General features: G+C 37.3%; 1 protein-coding gene across 1 annotated transcript; it reads right to left on the reverse strand.

Annotated features, from left to right (window-relative positions):
* Positions 1-1236: 1236 nt before the first annotated feature.
* On the reverse strand, positions 1237-21270 carry LOC109051804 (E3 ubiquitin-protein ligase DTX4-like). Its single transcript, XM_042717159.1, has 9 exons — positions 20904-21270; positions 20550-20764; positions 10714-11755; positions 6548-6609; positions 6267-6428; positions 5866-5927; positions 4288-4607; positions 4059-4149; positions 1237-3150 (listed from the first exon to the last, which is right to left on the reverse strand). Coding segments are annotated over exons 1-9 (2184 nt in total). The 5' UTR covers positions 20906-21270; the 3' UTR covers positions 1237-2922.
* Positions 21271-22302: the final 1032 nt, after the last annotated feature.

A 22302-nucleotide genomic window follows, 5' to 3' on the forward strand; every position in this document is an offset into this window, starting at 1 on the left:
CTGAGGGGTTCAGGGGTGTCCAGAAGGGCTGTTTTTTCAGAGTCCTTTAACTCGGTCAGAGTAAGCCACAGGTGACGATCTAGCACCACAAGATTCCCCATGTTGTGGCCGATCATTTGAGCTGTCACCTTTGTCGCTCTAAGGGCCAGATCCGTGACGCGTCGGAGCACTTTGAACTGTTTGGGGGGGGGCACTTTGGGGGGGTGGGAGTATAACATACCCCACTTGGTCAGTGCCGTCCACAGAAGACAGGAGGGAGGATCCTGGGTTGTGACATGACATACAGTTACATTGTGCACTCGACTGGGGAGTGGTGCCTTCCACGAATTTATCTCATCGTGGACCTCGGGGAAAAAGGGGCCGGGCCTCCGTGGGGTGTCCTTTCGGATGCAATCCGACTGGAGGTACCACTCATCCAGACGGCTTCTGGCCGGCTTGGCAGGAGGTCCCCACTCCAAACCGAGCTCATCAACTGCCTTGGATAGGACTCTAAGGAGCTTCACATCACTATGATGGAGGTCCCCCCGCGTCGCTGCCGTGGGGTGCAGTGTAATCCAGCAAGCTGTTAGAGCACTGCAGACACTGCCACCAAAATGCCATCCTCCTCCTCTTCAGTGCCCTCCATGGCACCGAAGGACACCACATCTTGAGCGATGGGGGCGGGGCATAGAACAGCGGTCATGAAGTGCACTGGAAGGGGACCTGCAGCAGGGAGGTGAGGAGTGCGTGGGCACTCATATCTCCGCAGTGGGGGCAGTCCGACCCCCCAAGTGCCGCATCTATGTGGGCGCGACCCAGGCAGAAGACGCATGACTTGTGGCCATCAGAGAGTTCGACTGGCTCTGCGCAGGAGAGGCAATCACGAATCATCCTTGTTTCCGAAGCTCACCGGAACACAGCAGTAGAAGAGAAGGCGTGTCTGCTGCAGCGTGTAGATCACGGTGAGTAGTCTTTTTGATAGGCTTCTTGCTTCTTGTAGAAGGTTGGCTGAAGAAAAAGATTCTGAATGGATGACATACAAGCACTGCCTTATATAGAGTTGGAGCCCCTCATATATTGCACGCTTGACGCAAAACGTGATTCAATAAGGCTTCAGTAGTATTTGGAGGAAAGGGTAATTCCCATAGCAATATAGAGTGACCAAATTGAAAGGGAACTACAGATTACCATGACATAATGTCCTACAGTATTTTATGAAAAATTAATGATGACGCAATGAAGGCGAAAGCATTCGATTTCTTTTTTTCTTTTTTTTAATTTTCATGTACAGGTATTATCATGCTTGATTCTCCATTTGTCTAAAAGTTTTTCCCCCTCACAAAATTACACATTTTTATGATAATTTTATTTTAATACTTAACAGATTACAAAACTCTACATAATGAAGTTGGTCGACTTTAAAGCAATTCTCCCCCAAACTTCATATGAACAAAAATAGCATTTGTTGGGTAAAGAGACAAAAAATAAACCAAAGACAGTTGAGGCTCATCATTAAGTATAAAATTTCTCAGTATGAAACATTCTTAACACAAAGTAAACAAGGCAAATAGAAGAAAACATTCATATAAAAGAGAAATACAAACAGAAATGCATTAAGACATGAGTAACACCGTACCTCTGTGTTGTGGATGCATAGCATTCACTTTTATATTTAAACAAGCACAAATGCAAACATACACATGTTGCACGGGCTCACACATGCACAGATACACACATACCAAACAATGGCACGTTCTTAGAAGTAGATCATTATAAAACAGGTCAATAATTGACCTAACATTCAGACTGGCCTAAAAACAGGATACAAGAACAGTAAAGAACAGTTGAAAAGAGCTATAACATATTTTATGCAAAATCCTTGAGTTTGCAAAATTCATTTTGGCAAACTATTACTAAACTGACCCTTAGGGATCATTAAACTACCCATCTTTCTAGCCATGAAGTGCTTGCTATTCCTTCTGTCATCTCACTGTGTCTAAATTAATTTGCTTATTGCGTTCTTCTGTGTTAAAGCTTAACATATTTAATGCTGAAAGTGGAGTAAAGCAGCACTTCTTAGCTTAAACCACCAGATTGTTTTCCTGTACCGTGAAAATGTGATATTCTACAATCTATAACTATTAGATGCATTAGACACATCTTTTACCTCAATGAGCAAATAAAATACTCAAATTATCTGAGGAAGAACAATTAGTTGGTTTTCCTCATGCTTCATATAAACCAGAATAAATGAATTCAATGTTTCCATAAAAGTCATTTTCAGTTGATATTAAAATCCTGCTCTATTTTAATCAAAATTCTGAATCTTATGCACACGTTATCATCCGTACAAAAATAGTATAAATTCTCAATACATGGAAACAAGGAATGATGTTATATGATAATACAAATTATAATACAAGCATTTGTATGCACTAAACTATACTTCTGAGTTCTAGTAAACAGATTGAGAGTAAGTAATTCAGTTAGAGGTACCAGAGTTGACTTAATACACCCACACGGTTTAACACAACTTACACAAACTCACACAGCAACATCGCTTAAGCAGTTAAAACACGTCAAAGCTGCTTCAATAACCTGCACTTTCTTAAGTCTTTCTATTCCCTCATTTTTCTACCTCACAAGTCCCCTCCACCTCCCATTCTTGCTTTTTACACTTTCCTTTTTCTTTCAAACCTATCTTTCACCTTTAAGCAATTATCGTTCTCATATTAGTTGTGTTACTTCATGCCCTAATTTGTACTGAGATTAGGATACTTCCTGACTTGTACCTCATTTACATAGTTATTTGTACCAATTGGTCACACTGTTTTATATCATAGTTCTCTTTTTCATATGAATTCACGCGTATTTCTGAGCTCAAATGCACTCCTAGAACATCTAGTACCATTTTTTTTTTCACTGCCATCAAGCACATAATCTTCACAGTTGCTGTTCCTCGTCTTCAGTGATGCCCTGGGCTTTAAGCTCGTCTAGTACATTGTCAGTATAGCCAGTATCTGGATAGCCATGTCCAGTAAGATTGGAGCCAAATTCAGTCTTGTGATGGATCTCATTCCAGATGACAGTGTCTGACTCTCCTGTGGTGCTGGAGGTGCCCACTGAGAAGATCAGCCGTCGATCCCACGCCACCAATAACAGCCTTAATGCCTAAGAACCAGATAAAATTGATATCATTGCAATAATAATAATTAAAACTACATTAAATCTAAATGTGTTCTCAGATCCTCTTTGGTACATTTGGTGGACAGATGTGCTGGCAAAATTGTGCTCATACTATGATGTAAATGTACCTGAAGTTTAACCTTAGAGATATAGTGGCAATAAACAAATAAATAAAAATAAAACCATTCCATATGATTCATTGATGTAAACCAACAGAAAAATACATGACTATTCTAAAGTTTGGGCTCATTATCCATATGATTCATTGATGTAAACCAACAGAAAAATACATGACTATTCTAAAGTTTGCATCAAAATTGTGTGTGTGTGTGTGTGTGTGTGGTGTCACTTCTATATATATATATATATATATATATATATTCAATTTAATTATTTTATTTAGCATTAGTATGCATTAAACTGAACTAAAGTGAGAAACATATACATTGACAGTTTGACACAAAATATTTATATTTCAAACAAATGTTGTTCTTTGAACTTTCTATTAATCAAAGAATACTGAAAAAAAATATCATGGTTTCTAAAAAAAATTAAGCAGCAAAACTTTTTAAGTTTTTAAAATGAGCATATAAGAATAATTTCGGAAGAATCATGACACACTGAAGACTAGAACAATGGCTTCTGAAAATTTAGCTTTGCCATCACAGTAAAAAAAATGTATATCATATATAATAAAATAAATATTTTTCTCTAATATATATTAAGTAGCAATGGTTATTTAAAATTGTGCTAATATTTCACAATATTACTGTTTTTACTGTATTTTTAAGCAAATAACTGCAGTCTTGGTGAGCATAAAAGACTTAAAACCATAAAAACAACCCAAACTTTACAGTAGTTTTGAACGGGCACTGTACTGTAGGAGGACTTACCTTGCGTCCTTTTTCATTGTCTGGAAGATAGCAGTGACGGGGAAATCCTCTTGCCGTGAAAGGCTTCCCTGGATTTGGATGCTCAGGACCCGTGAGAGACAGGAGAGGAGATATTGTATTAAATATAATAATGATTGTGTGGAGTCAACCAAGATGCACTGAAAATGGACTACAATCTAAGCATCTTTAATAGAACACAACTTCATAAACCATATGATATATTTATACCTGTATCCCGGGCGGTATGTTGTAGATGATGCGAATGGTTTTGCAGTCCGGGTGTCCTGGAAGTGAGTGCGGGATGACATGGTACTCCATCTTACCGGGTGGCTGGTTGCCTGTCTTTACTCCATATATTGTCTTGCACGTGGGACACTGCAGGCTGCCATCTTTGTTGCCATTGTTGTACATGGCCACTAGGCACTGCAGGTGATAAAGATGCCCACATTGTGCCAATTTTCCAACTGACTCTGCACGCGAAACACTTGCTACACCAGGACCCTTATACCCCGAGGGTCCCCCTAGAGCCTCCATACAGATAGTACAATCCTGAAAGGACATACAGAATACCGATAAAAGACACAGATATAAAAAGGTTAAGAAAATGATTTTCTTTTTTTTACGACCATAAGTTATGACCAATGCAATATAAAATATTTTAATATTTTTCAAATATTAATATATATATATATATATGTATATATATGTATGCATGCAGGTGAAGTAGTATGTACTATACATCTAACTTTCAATATATTGTTGAGCGATAATATATTTTCCGTTTTTCAACAATACAACAATCAAGCAGTTGAGATTGCAATATAGTTTGTATCATTTTGAGTGTAGTGTAATGTATGTATCTGGGTAAGGTTGGATAGACTTATAGTAGTTGTATCTTCGTTAATTAATTTGAGTTATTAATTTGTTATCTGGTAATATTGAATTATGTAACCTGTATGGTTTTGTTCAATTTTATATCAATTGTATTAATTTATGAATGATGTAAAGTCCCTTTTATTATTATAGGTATTATTTGCTTAACTTTACTAAAGAGTGTTCTTTAAACTGTCTAAATGCTTCATCAGTATGATTGAGTTATTTTGATTTGCTAAAAGACCAACAGGAAATGTGCGTGTGTGTAGCTGAGAGTGAGACAAGAAGTGCTATTTTAAAGTTCCCACATGCTCGCTTATAAGAAAATGATTTGCATTAAATACTTAATACTTTATGAATTGCATAAAACACAAAAATACAGAGGCCATAGTTAAAGTAGATACATAGTTAGATAGCTTAAATGGACACATATGTGTTATGACTGGATGATATAAAAGCATCTGGATTTGATTAGGCTATAAATGCTAAATGCTGCTTAACATATTTCTCCTGGTCACACTCTGCAGCCATGACTGTAATGACTGTATAACTGTCACCTTTTCAAGCAAGAAAATAAACTTTCAAAATACTTATGTCTCATACCTTCATTGAAACTGAAAATTGGCTAGACAATGAAAAAATGAATTTGCACCAAAATACTGTATAAATATATTGCACATTAAAATCCTTAAAAAAAAAATAAATAAATAAAAAACCTTGATAGAAAGGTAGTAAAAAAAATAAGTTCTTTCTAAAATAATGTGCCTTTGAAAAAGACACCAACTTCATGTCTCTTCATGTTTTCCAGGAGGATTCGTTAATACAGGTCTACAATGCTACTTGGCCTGTGTGTACACTTTACTGCCAGCTCAGATTTGCTGCCAGGTTAAGATTACATAACAATTAAGGAAACAAAGTAACAACGATGTCTTACTTCTTCAGGTGGATTCCTGACCTTCTGTAAGTACCTTTTTACCACTTCCTCAGGTGTTCTACCTGGAAATACAAATCTCTTATGTTTAGTATGTAGAGATTTCAAATTTCATTTGGTGTGTATATAAATCTGCTGAATGGCAATCGATGGTGACAGCTGGTAGTGATTGTTGACTGCTGCATTTATGTTTTAGTGGTTTCCTCAAGTATAAATCTGTTATACCAAGCATGACTTCTTTTGCCACTATAGTGTACGGTGACATGAATTGATAAAGTGCAAACTTCTTTAAGGACTTTGGTCATCGCTTCTGCAGTTGCAACTTTCAGAAACAAAATCATGTAGCAGCACTGCAGTACAGTGTGTTTATCTATGAATTCGTACAAATACCTATGCATTCTTACCTTTGCGTGCTTGTTTCTTGGTTGTCTTGCGGCAACACTTCCCAATGCCAGGAATTGGTCTTATGTCACTCTTGCTGACAGGTGGGGGATGCAGAACTAGTTTTGGTGGACGGGTCAAACATACAGGTAGTCCTGCTGCACTCATCAGAATACCCGTAATACCTGCAAAGCATCATAATGCGTATGTTTAAATAAAGTAAAATGTATAAATTAGAATTATGTAATGTAGAATCAATTTGTAATTTCTGAAAATTTATTAGGAATGCGTCTTATTTTCCTACCAGCTAAAGCCGGATGGACAGGGCTGGAGCCATTAAGATTCTTCACTGGTACTGTCGGTACCCTGAGAGAGAGAGCGAGAGAGAGAGAGAGAGAGGGAGGGAGGGAGAGAGAGAGAAAGAAGCTCTATAAGGCCAGTGGACACACTGATTGCGGTCTTACTAAATGTTCTCCTATACTGCTAAAATGCAACTCTCACCAAAGAGACAGATCTGAAACTAAAAACTTAGATCTGCAATATCTTGTCCTCTTGAAGCTGAAGATTTTTTAGTGTAGGTGTGTTGCAATATACTGTGATATTTCAAATATAAAATACTGATATTGTGTTAACGCTACACATTTGATAATATACAGCGCAAGTAACTGGTATCTGGTTGACATTCCAAAATAGTACATGGCAGTATTGCCTTATTGGTAGCCAACCTGCATAAAAAATATTAACTCATATTTTGAGTGTATTTCATTGGCCGTACAAGAGAAAACATGAAATAAAATTATAGATGAGTTAGACTTTTATTTAATTAAAAAAAATTCATATCATGAATTCATATCATGATAATGCTGTGTAAAACTAGGACACAGATATTCTAACTTTTTTTTCATTACCAAGAATCTTCCCAGCAACCTGTTGAATTTCTAGAGTACAACATGCAGTTCTTGTTCAACGACTAACGTGCACAATGCACAAAAAGCACTGTTCTGCCTCCAACATCAACAGTTTTATGATACTTAACTGAAAGTGCATTTTGACACTTCGGCTAAGTATCAAATGACTATTTACTGTTATATAAGCAAATTTTTGGTCAAATCAGTGTGAAAAATGAGGAACAAAATACCAAACGCATCTCACAGCATGTTTTGTTGTCAAAAAAAAAACAAAAAAAAACACAGAAAGCAACTCTAATATACAGTCCTTTTACTTCCCTCTTTACACACTCAATGTTTTTTATGCCGTGTTTTCTCACACTTATTTTCTTATCTCCTTTTACTGCAGTCTGTTAGTTGCTAGTCATAAAAAAAGCTGTTTGTACATAAATACATTTAGAACAATATGCATGAATGTAGAAACTGTTTCTGATATACACTTTCAAATGCACACAGACAAGCTTTAAAAGTCTGCTGTCAGAAAACATCCAATATTTTGAGATTAACAGTCAATGGTTCACTACTAAGTGATCATGCGATGAATCATATTTCACTTTGACTTTACAATGACCAGTCATCAATTTAAAAGAAATCAGGTAGAAACTTTAGCTACAGATCCACAGAAGCATATTCTACACAACATTCTTATTTGTCTTTGCATAAAAATGCAAAATGCATTATTTGGAATACATCTGAAATGCTAAATTTCAAGCGTAACAGTCTATTTAGACATTTTCTGACATTTTATTGTCAACAGGTGCATAGCTGACCTTAAATAGCAATGCCTCCGTTTATGGTTACACTTTCTCATTGTCATGCTCCCTTCCTTCCGAAACTCAAATAACAATACTTTGCTGATGCCAATAAAGGATACTATGTCAGATGACATAGAAAAAATGAGCGGTGATGTGACGATTAGGGACAGGTGAATCTGAAATTCACACAGTGCCATTTATGAAAAATGGCACTACAAATGAAAAAAGAAACAGGTTTTTGACAATGATAAATTCGTTTGTTAACTGCCACATTTTTTTATTTCTCTTGAATAGAAGTTCTCTTTGCCGGATGATGTTATTCACACGAAAGTGAAACCTGAACCAAATATGCTGAAGTGGTTAAGTGGTAAAGGAAGGACTTGTTGCATCCCACATGAAAAAATACTATAGTAACTTATAGTAAATACTGTAGTGTTTTTAAACCATACTATAGTAAAGTGTTTTATAATGTATATATTATAGTATTTACAACACTTTTTAATAAATGCTACAGCATACTTTAGTATTAACTATAGTGAACTAATAAACCATAATAAATACTATAGTATAATTTAGCTTTTACTACAGTAAACTGTAGTGTATTGTAGAATAGTATAAAATATAAACTTAGTAGAGTATTGGGTAAAGTAATTTGTTTATATTACTATAGTTGTTATATTACCACAGCAACTATAGAATTACCACAATAAAATTAATCCAAGTCCTTTACTATAGTATGGTTCAAAAACACTATAGTATTTACTATAAATTACTATAGTTTTTTTTTATGTGAGATGTTTGTTCAAAACAGATTATAATTGGTTAAAACCATTTTAGCCAATCATGAACACTGCAGCAGTAGTTGTTATTTATATGCCTGTTTTGTTTTCCATTGAAATAACATAAGTGCCTGACATTGGAGGGTAGATGACTGTTTGGGTAAAGCCAATGGGAAGCTTTTGACCTTCACTGACCCTTGATCCTGCCTTTACAACAGAATCGTTGCTTTGTTTTCGCTCAAACACATGCTCAACAACTGTTCCTCTATGCCTCCAGATGGCTTTACGTCTTAAACAGAACATACCATTAGAAAGAGCACCAGACTCACACCATGTTCTCACACATGTATGTAACGCCTGTGTTCAATGATTTAATTTGTATATCATTTATAATCTAGCCTTGGTACTATTTTTAATAATATATCATCCAGCAGTCTTTAGCATTTAACATCCTAATTAGCCACTATAAAGTAAAAATACTTCAAATCTGTTCCTGGCTGTATTTACACACAGTCTATTCTCAAACTTCAATTCTCTCAAGCTACATCCCAAACCCCCATCACCAAATGTCATGTCTACTAATGCTTCAGGAAACACTGGGACACAATCGTTACAACAGTCCAAACGTCCAAACCTTTTTCTCGTCAACCCAAATCCTTCCTAACATAGACATGCACACACACACACACACTCTACTATGTCAAATGCTTCAGTGAGAGAGCATTGTGTTGCTAATGCAGACCAGCCCATGTCTTGTCAACAAAGGTTGCTGCAGAAACCCAGCGTGAACAAGAAATCATGACTGAGAGCTGCGGGAAAACCCAGAGAAACAGCTATAGACATAAAGGGGGTGGGGAGGGGACGAATAAGACCATTCTGTCCCCAGATGGTCATCAAACATAGCAGACATGGATGATTTAGCAGTGTGAGAAATGTGAGAAACACACTCCCACACAGAGGAGGGGTAAAACACAAGAACACACTAATACATTGAGCTGAACTCACACCTATTAACACTATACTACACTACACATACTGGTCATTTTAGTCAGCAAAGTCTGTTTCCTGAAGTTCACTAAAGTTTTTAAGCAGAGTAACCACAGTTTAATATTCTTTGGCCATTGTCTGGTTGTCAGTAGAACATGTCGATAGCATCCGGAAAGTGCTAAATTAGTTAATTATGAACATTTTATTTATTGTTTTATTAGAAATAATTTTTCTTAAACTGTGCTTGTATCTTTCTTTAAAATAGACAACACCCACATTTTATATTTTGTTATCTGATGCAGTGACATTCATATCACATTAAGTGTGGCATAAATATCCAAATAGTATATAATATCATATGCAAACAACATTAGTATATTATTATCGTAAGACCTTATAATATAAATATACAGTCCTGTTAAAGTTTGAGGTTAGAAAGATTTTTTAAAATGTTTTGAAAGAATACAGTTAAAACTGAAATATAGTGAAATATTATTAGAAAAAGTTATATGACTTGAATTTAAATATATCTTAAAATGTAACATTTCTGTGAGGTAAAGCGTAATTTAAAAATTTTCACCATCAATACTCCAGTCTTCAGCATCGCATGACCTTCAAGTAATCGTTCTAATATGCTGATTTGATATATTTGATTTATGATGACAATTCTTCTTATTATTATTGAAAACGTATTTGTCCACCTTATTATTGAAATCTGTTGTGCTGCTTAAAGTTTTTGGAAACCATGATTTTTTAATTTTTCATTTATTTGAAACTTAAATCTTCTGTAATTTTATAAATGTCTTTAATGTCACTTTTGATCAGTTTAATCCATTCTTGCTTAATGAAAGTATTAATTTCTTCCAAAAAAAATTAAATACTAAAAATTACTAACCTTTTGATCAATATTGTATATTATAAATTTAAATCATAGCATAATGAAATAAACTATAATGTGTACTGGGAGAAACTGAAAGAAAAAGATAAAATGGCTTTTCTCACCCAGAGGCAATAAGGGCCCGAGACTGTGCCACGGCAATTCTCTGTAAAGCAGGTCGACTAAGCCCTGTCAGACTGGCACGAGTTGGCAGAGGGGCAGCACAGGCAGCAGAGCGTTGAAATGGCAACGATGTTGAAGATGACGTCCGATCTGTGGATGATGAGGGACTGGTTGATGTGTTAATAAGCATGGCGGTTGGCACAAATGTTGCAGAAGACGAAGAGCTTGGAGCGGATGAAGGCTGCTGATTTGGCGATTGCAGAGTTGGAGGCGGTGGGCGGCTGGAGGAGACTGAGAGATTGGCAGTGCCTGATGTGAGAAGAGACAATGACTGATCAAAAGCAGCAGAATTCTTGGCTTCTTCCGAGAGCGAGCATTTTAAAGAGGTGCCATGTGGTAGTGTAGAATAGGAGTTTAAAACCGACATGGACGCAGAGGAAGATGGAAGTGTCCTAAAGTTGGATTTAGGACTGTTTGGCTTTGTTGCACGTCCCAGTGTCTGTGATGAGGTGCCATTTGCCTTTACACTCAACACCAGCATGCACTGCTGGCAGGCACATGGCTGTCCAGGAGGAGCGAGGGATGATCCCGAAAGCGTCCCGGATGGGTAAACCACACTTCCTTTTCTACTCAAGGTAGATCCAGAAACACCTACCGCAAGAAGTGCCCCGGTTGAGCCCCCACCTGATGCAAGTCCTTTAGCAATGCCTCCAGACCCTGAGCCTGTACCCCTAGCCTGTGAGGTTTTAGACAGTGGCCCAGAGACTAGTGGGTAAACCATGTCTGAGCGTCTCTGGATGCGCTGCTGCCGCTGTGTTTGCCTGTTAATCTGGGTCATGGTCTGGAAGTCCACAAAGTAGCAAAAGCCCATCGATGTCAGGTCCAGCCAGGGTTGCTGTCGATCCCATGCCACTTGCAAGGCAATGATCACCTCCATATCATAGGTCGTCCAGGAACCTGCGTCATTTTCCCACTCCCATATCCAACCTTGGCCTGGTGCTGAGGTGGGGTCATAGAAACTCCGTCGCACTGGTCTTAACGTACCTGAGGAGGTAAAACGTTAGGGTTATGAATCAATTATAATAAAGTAGATGTAATCAACCAGTTATAGGGACTGTGTACTTGTGTTCATGTGAAGAACGAAATTCATGAATGTCTGGGACAGCATGAGGGTGAGTAATTGATGAGAGACTGCTCATTTTTTGGGTGGAGTAGGCAATGCCTTTAAATAAATTGTTTTCTTAGAAGAGAGGCAGCCTGTCAACATGTTACACATGTCATTTTTATTTGATCATTGGCAGCCTTAATTCTACTTCTTTTATAAGTATCAGAACAATACTGCATCAAAGACACCCAAGTGGTATTATAGGAGGGAACAGCAGGATAATAATCGCACAATGTCTGCAATGTAAGCATTCAATTCCCCATTATATGCAGTGAATGCCTATTGTTGTGTTTTGTGCATGTTTAAATTTAAACCCATTCATCAGAACAGAAATGGTTTTATACTCTTTCTAGATCAGATCAGGATCTGGAGGCTTTAGGGCAGGGTTCCTCAAATCTTGGCCTGGAGGGCCAATGCGCTGCAGAGTTAAGCTCCAACCCTGTTCAAACTCACCTACCTGTGATTTTTTAATGATCCTGAAGACATTGATTAACATGCTCAGGTATGCCTGATTAGGGTTAGAGCTAAACTCTGCAGGTAAGTGGATCTTGTGGGCCAGATTTGAGGATCCCTGCTTTAGGGTAAGAATTCTTCAATCTAACTAGGGCAATATATCCAACATCCATTTAGCTAATGCACAAAATACATTTAAAGGATTACTTCACCCCTAAAATTTGGTCATTAATCACTTACCCCTATGTCGTTCCAAACCGATCAATTTACCTATTGAATTTAATACATTTTTTGGGTTATTTTGGATGTAAAATGGGAGGCTTGTGACTGTCCCATTGACTGCCAAGTAAAATACACTGTCAAGGTCCAGAAAAGTATGAAAGAAATTTTAGGTATTTTGCATCTTCCATCAGTGGTTCAACCGTAACATTATGAAGTGACGAAAATACTTTTTGTACATGAAGAAAACAGAAATAATGACTTTATTCAACAATTCATCTTCTCTGTGTCTCTCCGCATCACCGTAGCCCCATTTTGGAGAACATCTGCTAACCACAAACTGCATACTCTCTTCTGTGTCAGCCGTGACACAAGGATATGATTTCTACGTGTATTTACACTTTGATTTGAACAAAAACAGCGCATCCGTGATGCGCGGCTGACACAGAATAGCATACGCTGCTTGCGTTCAGCGGATATTCTCCAAAATGGCGTTACGGTGATGTGGAGAGACACAGAGGAGACAAATTATTGAATAAAGCCGTTATTTTTGTTTTCTTCGTGTACGAAAAGTATTCTCGTTGCTTTATAAAATTCAGATTGAACCACTGATGGCAGATGGACTATTCTGACGATGTCTTTCATACTTTTCTGGTCCCTGACAGTGTAATTTACTTGGCAGTCTATGGGACAGTCACAAACCTCCCGGTTTTCATCCAAAATATCTTAAATTGTATTCCGAAGACGAATTAAGCTTTTACAGGTTAGGAATGACATGGGGGTAAGTGAATAATGACAAAATTTTCATTTTGGGGTGGAGTATCCCTTTAAGAATTTATGACAAAGTGCCGGGACACACAAAGAGTAAGCAAAACCTATCTGAATAAATAGTTTGGAGCATAAAGCAAAGAGCCGCTGAACACAAAAGACCCACTGAGGCATGAACTTTAGCACAAGAGAAGAACTAGGAATATACTGAGTTTTAGAAGCAATAAAACCAGTAAAAGAATATTTTCTCTCTTTAACAACCGGATACACCTACTAGATCTTCAAACAGTACAAAACAATAATTAAGTACACATACTACATTTTTAAAAATCTGATTATGTCAGTTTTACACATTGCATGATTTTGCAGATCTAATATAACTTCAGTCAAATTATAAAAGGCACGTTCCAGAAATTAGGTGGAGTAAAGCAAGACATCAATATACTTTGGTCATCCTTCATTGTGTCTGAACTCGCTTTACCAGCTCTGTGCCTCAATCACAGTCATTCCCTTTCAGCTCTATTGTACCTGAATAAAACAATGTAATTTGGTATAACAGATGAATGACATGCTTTTTTCTGTTGCTGTTTATGAGAAGTAATTTCACTGAATTACAGTCAAGCTAATGATAAACACATGTATTATGGGTTCATGTGGTATTTAACTGCATGTGAGTGGCACATACACCTTAAGACTGGGACACTCAAATTATGTATCTCAGTGGCTGCTTTTAGAAAAAGTGTTATGTTATGGGACCATCTGTTTTTTTTTGTTTTTTTTTAAGAAGTCTCCTATGCTCACAAAGACTACTTTTAATATAATAATGCTTAAATAAAAATAAAAAAAAATTATTATTAAATTTATTACTACTTAAATTATATTAAAACAATGTATAATGTAATTTATTCCTGTAATGGTAAGGATGACTTTTTAACAGTCATTACTCTTGTCTTACGTATCACATGATCCTTCAGAAATCATTCTAATTAATTAAGTTAATTAACAAAGTAATAAAATGTCTAAAGTGGACTATCAAAATAAAGTGTTACCTAATCAATATGTTGTGTTGTTTAATATTTTTGTGGAAGCCAGGATTCGATGATTAATAGAAACAACTGCATTTATTTGAAATAGAAATATTTCATAACATTCTAAAACTTAATTAAAGTCACTTAAGTCACAATTTAATGCAACCTAGCTAAATAATGTTTAATATATGTATTTTGATATTAAAGTTAAGAGGGAGGTTGTGGGGAGAGATGATACTTATATTATTTTGTTAAAATATTAAACATATTTGGGCGACTGCCGCGCACACAACAAAAACCAAACCCAAAAGAAACCCCAGGCCTGGTCCTCTCTCGTCCTTCACTGTCGTCGCTCCTCTTTTGTATCCTCCCGATCTCCTCCGTGGGACTCGAGACCGGTGAGTGGAGCAGGTGTTGCTCATTTCCCAATCACTCCACCGGCCTCGCTCCGTTCCCACGGCTCTCGGCCCCGCCCCACTCGTCACATACCCCCATCGCCCCTCGCAGGCCGGGGGGTACCCACGAGACTGCGCTCTACTCCCCCCCCCCCTTCCCTCCGGGGGGACCGCTCACGGGGTGGCTGCGGGGACCTGGGGGGTAGGACAGACAGACGAGGCGAGAGAAAAGGAGATGGAAGGAAGAGGAGCGACAGAGACAAGAGAGAAAAACAAAAAAAAAAAAAAAAAGGTTCCCCGACACACTGCCACTCGGCCTCCCACCAGCTGGGTGAACTCTTCCGCGGTGCCTGGCGGCGGCACTGGATGGCCCTCGGTGGATGGCACGACACTCCTCCACCGCCCGGTGGACGGCGACGGCTCCTCCGGTTTCGGGCAGGCGGCAGGAGTCCCCCGTTCCCTGCTCCTCCCCATTCTGGCGGATGGCAGCAGGCTCCGGCCCCTTTGGGAACGGCGCCGACTCCTCTGCTTCCTCACGGACGGCAGCTGCCCCTCCACATCGCGGGCGGCCGGCAGCGAGTTCGTCCGTTCCCGGCAACTCACTCCAGCCCACCGCCTCGAGCGTCCACGGCGCCAGACTGCTACGCCCAGCTCGATGGCACCGCGGATTCACCCCAGTGGCGAGGGATCTTCGGCAGCGCGTCCCTCCTTCCTCACGGGTTTCGGCACCAGTGTAACGATATAAAAAACTCCATGATTACGGGAAGAAAGAGGCGGGAACCGGCGGACACTCAAATAAAACTTTAATAATCAAATAAAACATAAAACAGCGCGACAGCCCCTCATGGTCGCTCATTTCTCAATTACTCCACCGGCCTCGCTCCGTTCCCACGGCTCTCGGCCCCGCCCCACTCGTCACGTCAATATTTTTTTCAAACTGGTTTCGGCCCCGCCCCACTCGTCAAACTTTTGAAAGTTAGTGTATCGGCATGTGCTTTTGCATCACATTTATTTTAAAAACGACTTGATGACGTGACACATTTTGTGAATTAATCCGATTATTCTACCAATTAATGTAATTTTAGTTTTTCAACCCCACCTGCACTGTAAGCAACATGGCATTACACTCCCATAAGGCTCTCAACAAGGCTGTCCACGACACATTATAAACGGACACTGGACCGTTGTCATATTTTTCTACACAGACACATTTTAGAGTGCTAAAAAAGGGGGATTTTAAAAGTTAATTATTTCCTGCAGTCTGATATAAAAAAAAAAAACCTCTCTCATCACATACATCAGTAAGTAAAATAAATGATTTCATCAGTATTGATCGTGACAAATTGAAATCATGCTATTTAATACTACATATCTCAGTTCAATAGAGTCTGTCCTGTGCCTCCTCTCAACACTGCAGTACAGCAACAGATGGCCATGTCCACTTTCACATGCCAATCATACTGCCTGCACTTAAAGTTTGCAACCTTGTGCTAGTATGCGAGTGGGAGTAGAAGGCTGTGCTACAGCAGATCATAAACTGTGACATAGGGTTAAGGATCCCAGGACCTTTTCAGCAGCACAAAGCCCTACAGCAGGTGTACAGGGACTGTCCATCTGTTCCATTGTTGTTGGCTGAGTGCCTCCATCATGGTCCCCATTTTTATTTCCCTCCCGTCTTCAAAAGTAACAACTTTATTCCCCTCTTTAAAAAAAAAAAAAAAAGATAATAATAATAATTTATCAGATACAATAAATGCAATAAATTAAAAATGCTAAATTATTATTTTAAAACCTCTGATATATGTTTCATGTAGTTGAGTATATTGTAGTGATTAAATAGGATCACTGATGGATAGGGGTTAACATTTCTTCCTTTATGTATTATTTTCAATTATAAAATATTTTCTGTTCATGTTTCTAGACTTCTGTCATTTATAAAGTGTAAATCTGGATGGCTACAAAAGGTCAGTGAAAATATATAAATACTTACCAATCATCAAATATATGACTGTGACAAATGAGAAGGCAGCTATTTGAAAATGAAACTTGATACTTTAAAAATGTTCCTCTGTCTCACAGCAAAGAAGTTGGACTGGAAAAGCCTCCTTTAGAGAGACTCATTTCGATCAGCATCATTACGTTTTCGTCATGGTACATGCAATTATTAAACAATATTCTAGAATGGGGCACATTGTTAACTGTGACTGTGATTTTGGTGTAAACACATTTATAGTCTGTGTAAAAATGTCTACTCTACTACATTCATAATGCCTTGAGGAGGCCCCCAGATAGAATCGGGGTCACCTCACACCACAGGGGGTGTCCCATAACCCATTGGACTTAAGCAAAACTAAGGCACACAAAGGAACCTTATAGCATGAATCCAATGGAAAAAGAGAGTTAGAGCTGTAAATAAAGAGAAGAAAAAGAGGCCATAAACTATTTATAAAATGGTTTTCAGCACTGAAAATGATAAACTGACGCTTGCAGCTCAAGCAACACAAGCAGAAAGCAAACTCAACAACTATACTGCATTTACATTTAATCATTTAGCAGACGCTTTTATCCAAAGCGACTAACAATTAACGAAATACAACGATTCATCATATAGAGGCAAATAAACAGAGGAAGTTTTTGAAATGCACAGTTTCAGACATTGTTCAGATTAGAAAAAGCAAAACAGGGAGGGATTACGGAAAGAGAAAGCTTTTTTTTATTATACTACCATTCAATAGTTTAAGTTTTTTTGATGTTTTGTAAAGATGGCTGAGTTTGGTTTTTTTTGATTAATGTAATTGTGTTAATTTTTATTATTATTTAAATTTAAAAAAATGCTTTTTATTTTCTATTTTATAGTTTTTAAAATGTAATTTATTACTTTGATGAGAAGCTGAATTTTTAGCATCATTACTCCAGTATTCAGGGTCACATGATCCTTCAGAAATCATTCTAAAATGCTGATTTGGTGTTTAAGAAACATTTCTTACTGTTTGTTCAAAACAGGTTTTGCTACTTAATCTTTTATTATTTATTTTATTTTATTTTATTATTTTTTATGTGTGTGTGTGTGTGTGTGTGTGTGTGGATTAATTTTTTAACTGTCATTCAAAACTTGTGTGTGTGTGTGAAAAAAATGTTCAGCAAGGATGCTTTAAATTGTTTAAAAATAACAGTAAAAGCTATTTCATTAACTGTCATTCAAAATTCATTAACTGTCATTCTGTTCTTTTAAACTGAAAAAAAAAATGTGTTTTTTTTAATTTTTTTTTTTGAGTTTTTATTTTTTTTGAAATTTTTTTTTTGAGCTTTTTTAATTGATTAAAATTATTTAATTGAATTATCAATTAATGTGAATACTCAAGTAAAAAAACTGTCAGCACAGAAATAAATTATATTTTATTTTACAATATTTTTATCATATATTATTTAGCAATTTAAAATTGTAACAATATTGCTGTTTTTACTTAACAAAAAAATGCAGCCTTGGTGAGCATGAGACACTTCTTTCAAAAACATTTTAAAAAATCTTTATTATTATTATTCGACTGGTAGTGATGTGTATGTGTGTTCATGGGAGGGAGTGATACCAACAGAAATGATTCACAGTATGGTCATCCTGAAACAAATTATTTCAGCCCAACCATGTGAGAGTCACTGGATGAGGAGAAACACAATCCTGCCCTATTTGGGTGTGTGTGTGTGTGTGAAACAAATTATTTCAGCCCAACCATGTGAGAGAGTTAACTGACGGCACCCCAGGGGCCCAGAGTTGATGAAACTACACACTAGCCTGTTGCACAATAACAACCACTCCCCTTTTCTTCCCCCCTCAATCAATCTTTATAGTTTCGTTCTTTCACATGGAAGTGCTCTCATTTCCCTGGGTAGTCCTTTAAGGAACTTCACTCTCTGTGTACGTGTGTCTGAGCAAGTTACTTTGCAGGTTTTTAGGGCAAGTCTTGACAGGCGATTAAGGTTGCAAATGTCACTAACCTCATCTTAGTTTGGTGGCAAAATAATACCTGAGAAAAGCCTGCATTTCAAAACTATTTGGGTGTTAGCAAAAAAAAAAAATTGGGGAAGCTGCCTGGGTGTGTGTATCTGTAAACCATTATTCCCTTTAGGCTTGTGTGCTTATGAGTGTCCTTGTGCACTTGATTACCACCAATGCACTTTATCCACATGGATATATAAGCGGTTTTGGCCCAAGAATTTGCTGCGAGTCACTTTGTATATCCTTTTTAAACAACAGCTGCCTAGGCAGACAGTGGACATTATTCAATGTCATACTTCAAAACTCAAATTAGTGCATAAGTACATGAGTGTTAGAAATTTGCTGTTGAAGGTGTGAAAACAACACATCAAAACCGCTGAATGCAGACTGCAAGTGTATGTTTACTACAGAGCTTAGATGTGCTTTTAAGTTATAAATCATAAATTGTATGTTCGTCACTCACTTTTTATCAATTGCGGCTGTTTTCAACAAACTGAATAGACACTTGACTCTCAAGACGTTTTAACAATTATTCCATAAAACTAACAGTTATCTGTTACTAATACTTGTATTTTTAATTACAAAATGACTAGTCTGTTCTTTAGTTTCACCAAGAGATACTAGCACTGATTTCTTTACTACTAGTCATAGTTCCAAAAGAGTAAATTTTTACCACTTGATTCAAATGTACAATGTATTCCAATTGTTGCTGGTCTCTATTTCAGTTTTATTCATGAGATTCTAGCAATTATGTATGGCACCTTGTTTCCACCATGGGATAAAAAAAAAAAATGTGACTATCTCTCAGTTCGGACTTCTTCTTTCTTGCAGTTCTGATGTTACATCTCACAAGTCTGACCTTTTTCCTCTAACTCAGAATTGCATGAAAAAAGTCAGGATGTTAACTCGCAATTCTGAGATATAAAATCACAATCGCGACTGAGGAAAAAAAAATCTCACAACTGCAAGAAACAAAGTCAAATTTGTAAAATAAAAAGTAGCAGTTACCTTCTTTTACTTTATTTTGTGGTAGAGACAGGCTTTCATATTTACAGCTTCTGTTTAGCATAATTACAGCAACCATATTTTAAGTCTCAGTAACAATAACTATTGATATAATAACTGTTATTGTTATTATATCCACTCCAAATGTTACTAACAACATTTATCTTATAGGTTGACTCAAAATGCAAGGACTACTCAGAATTGCTCATAATTCAGTTAAAAAATGTCAATATAATAAGATTTAAAATGTTACTAATAAGTAACAACTGTATTTTTACTTGTCAATGCTGGGATAGTGATTAGCAAGCACTAATATCTATTGAATGCTTGATGAAGGTATTTCGATATTTTACTAGTGATAAATAAATACGTATATAAAATGTGACCCTGGACCACAAAACCAGTCATAAGGTTCAATTTTTTGAAATTGAGATTTATACAGCTGAAAGCTGAATAAATAGCCTAAGCTTTCCATTGAAGTATGGTTTGTTAGGATATGACAATATTTGGCTGAGATACAACTATTTAAAAATCTGGAATCTGAGTGTGCAAAAAAAAAAAAAAAAAAAAAAAATCAAAATATTGAGAAAATCTCCTTTAAAGTTGTAAAGTTGTAAAGTAAAGTTGTCATTTTGACCCATACAATGTATTTTTGGTTATTGCTACAAATATTCCCATACTACTTAATACTTAAGATTTTGTGGTCCAGGGTCACAAATAACAACATAACAGATTTTTCAATTAGATCGCTATAAAGAATGAATGTAAAAGTGGCTTGCCACAGGTGCTGCGCTGCTGATCTTCATCTTACCGGTATCTTGTCTGAACTGATGCATGGAGTGTAGATCGATGATGTAGGGAGACAAGCGGCTGTCAGCTCGGCCTAAAACGACGCTGCCGCCGCGGGGATTGCTTCTGATAACCGCCTCTATGTGGTGAGACACGGCTGGGCTGTACGGCCGCCAGCGCCCGTGCTCGTTCAGCCATTCCCAGACGACCACGGCGGAGGCCAGCAACATCGTGTCCCTACAAGTACAATAGAAAAACTAGTTACGCATCACTTAAGTTACTGTTTTGTGAACGCGTGAGGACAGATTTGCTACTGTTAAGTGTTTTGAGCTGGTATATTGTGATTTCCTACATATAAAATCGCAGGTGTACTCACATTTTTGTAGGGAACGCTTACGGATGAGATCGCAGCATCAGGAAAGAAATCTCCGTATCACTTCTTGCATGGCTGGGTTTGAGAGATCCAACTCCTTACGAGTGTCAACAAACAGTCAACGCAACAATATTCTTCTTCCTTATTCTACACAGTCGGGGTTGACTGTTCCTTCTTCTCCTTCTTAATACTTCCTTTCGCCACGGGGTGCGATTTATCGAAAATCATGTAGAGTTCGAGTAAACGATCTCTGGTGAACCGCTTGTGGTTTTGTGCGCACTGAACGGAGTTGAAGAAGTGACACCCAACACCTCCCCAGCGTTACACACCAGTGTGAGTAACATGCACAACTCGTGCTGGAAAGTCCGATTCATTTCCGCGAATCGGTTCTTTCGAGCAGTTCGTTTTAACGAACCGCTTGAAAAATAGTAACAGTCGTTTGCTGGGTACTTCGTCACAGCGTGATTTAATTATGCGAATATGAAAGTAATGGACTGATTTCGGAATAATAGCATGCTGGCATTATTGTTCGTATTCGTATTCCAAATTTGTTATAAAGTTTGAAAGCTGCATCCAGCCACGGTTCTCGGTCCAATAAATCGGTGAGTTGGTTTGAGAACCGCTCGGACCGATTCAGTTTGATTCACGAACAAGGAACGATTCGTTCACAAATCAGACGTTGCCAAACTTTTAATGCACCACAGATGGGGTAACCTGTTTGGTTGGTCATGTTTTTTCATGTAGTTTGCAGGTGAGCAAGTAATATGACGGATTTGTGTTGCAACAGAACAAAAAAATTAAACACAAAAATAAAAAAAATAAAAAAAAATCAATAATTCATAGATATTAATTGTTATTTTAATGTATATGTGTAAATGTGAAATTGTTTTTTTTTTTTTATTTTTAGTTTTTTGATTTTTATTTATATGTAAATATGATAAAACATAAGACACAGAACATTACCAAAGCATGCATTTTTATACAAAACGTTTTATACACGAGACTAAAAGAATTAAGGCATGGGTTGTTAAGCTAGGCCAGAGTCATGTTAAATTAGTGACACTACTGCTGGTAAATATGTTTTGTATCTGTTTTTGTTATTATAAACACAAGAAGAGTATTTTGTTGCCCAATTAATGTTTTAAAACCTGGGAATAAAAACTGGAAGTCCTCTAAACAAAACAAAAGTGCTTTGAAACAATGTATCCATACAATAATAGGTTATTACAACGTAATAAAATTATTGGAATCTATTTGTTGAGCACATGATCACATTTTCAAACACAAGAGGGAAATATTTAATTCCCACGTGATAGAGCTATGCTCTGATGATCTTTGGTTCAAGACTTGAAGGTCGATATGTACGTCGTAGCGCCATCTGTCGTTTATATAGAGAACCTCC

Source organism: Cyprinus carpio, chromosome B1, assembly GCF_018340385.1.
Source record: "Cyprinus carpio isolate SPL01 chromosome B1, ASM1834038v1, whole genome shotgun sequence".
Lineage (NCBI taxonomy): Eukaryota > Metazoa > Chordata > Actinopteri > Cypriniformes > Cyprinidae > Cyprinus > Cyprinus carpio.

What these genes read in the sequence shown, in the direction of transcription:
- LOC109051804 (XM_042717159.1), bottom strand. An exon ending in TGTCCATCCGGCTTTAGCTG is followed by an intron (nt 6,429 to 6,547) that starts GTAGGAAAATAA and finishes GATGCTTTGCAG; the next exon opens with GTATTACGGGTATTCTGATG. An exon ending in ACAATGAAAAAGGACGCAAG is followed by an intron (nt 3,151 to 4,058) that starts GTAAGTCCTCCT and finishes TCTGGTTCTTAG; the next exon opens with GCATTAAGGCTGTTATTGGT.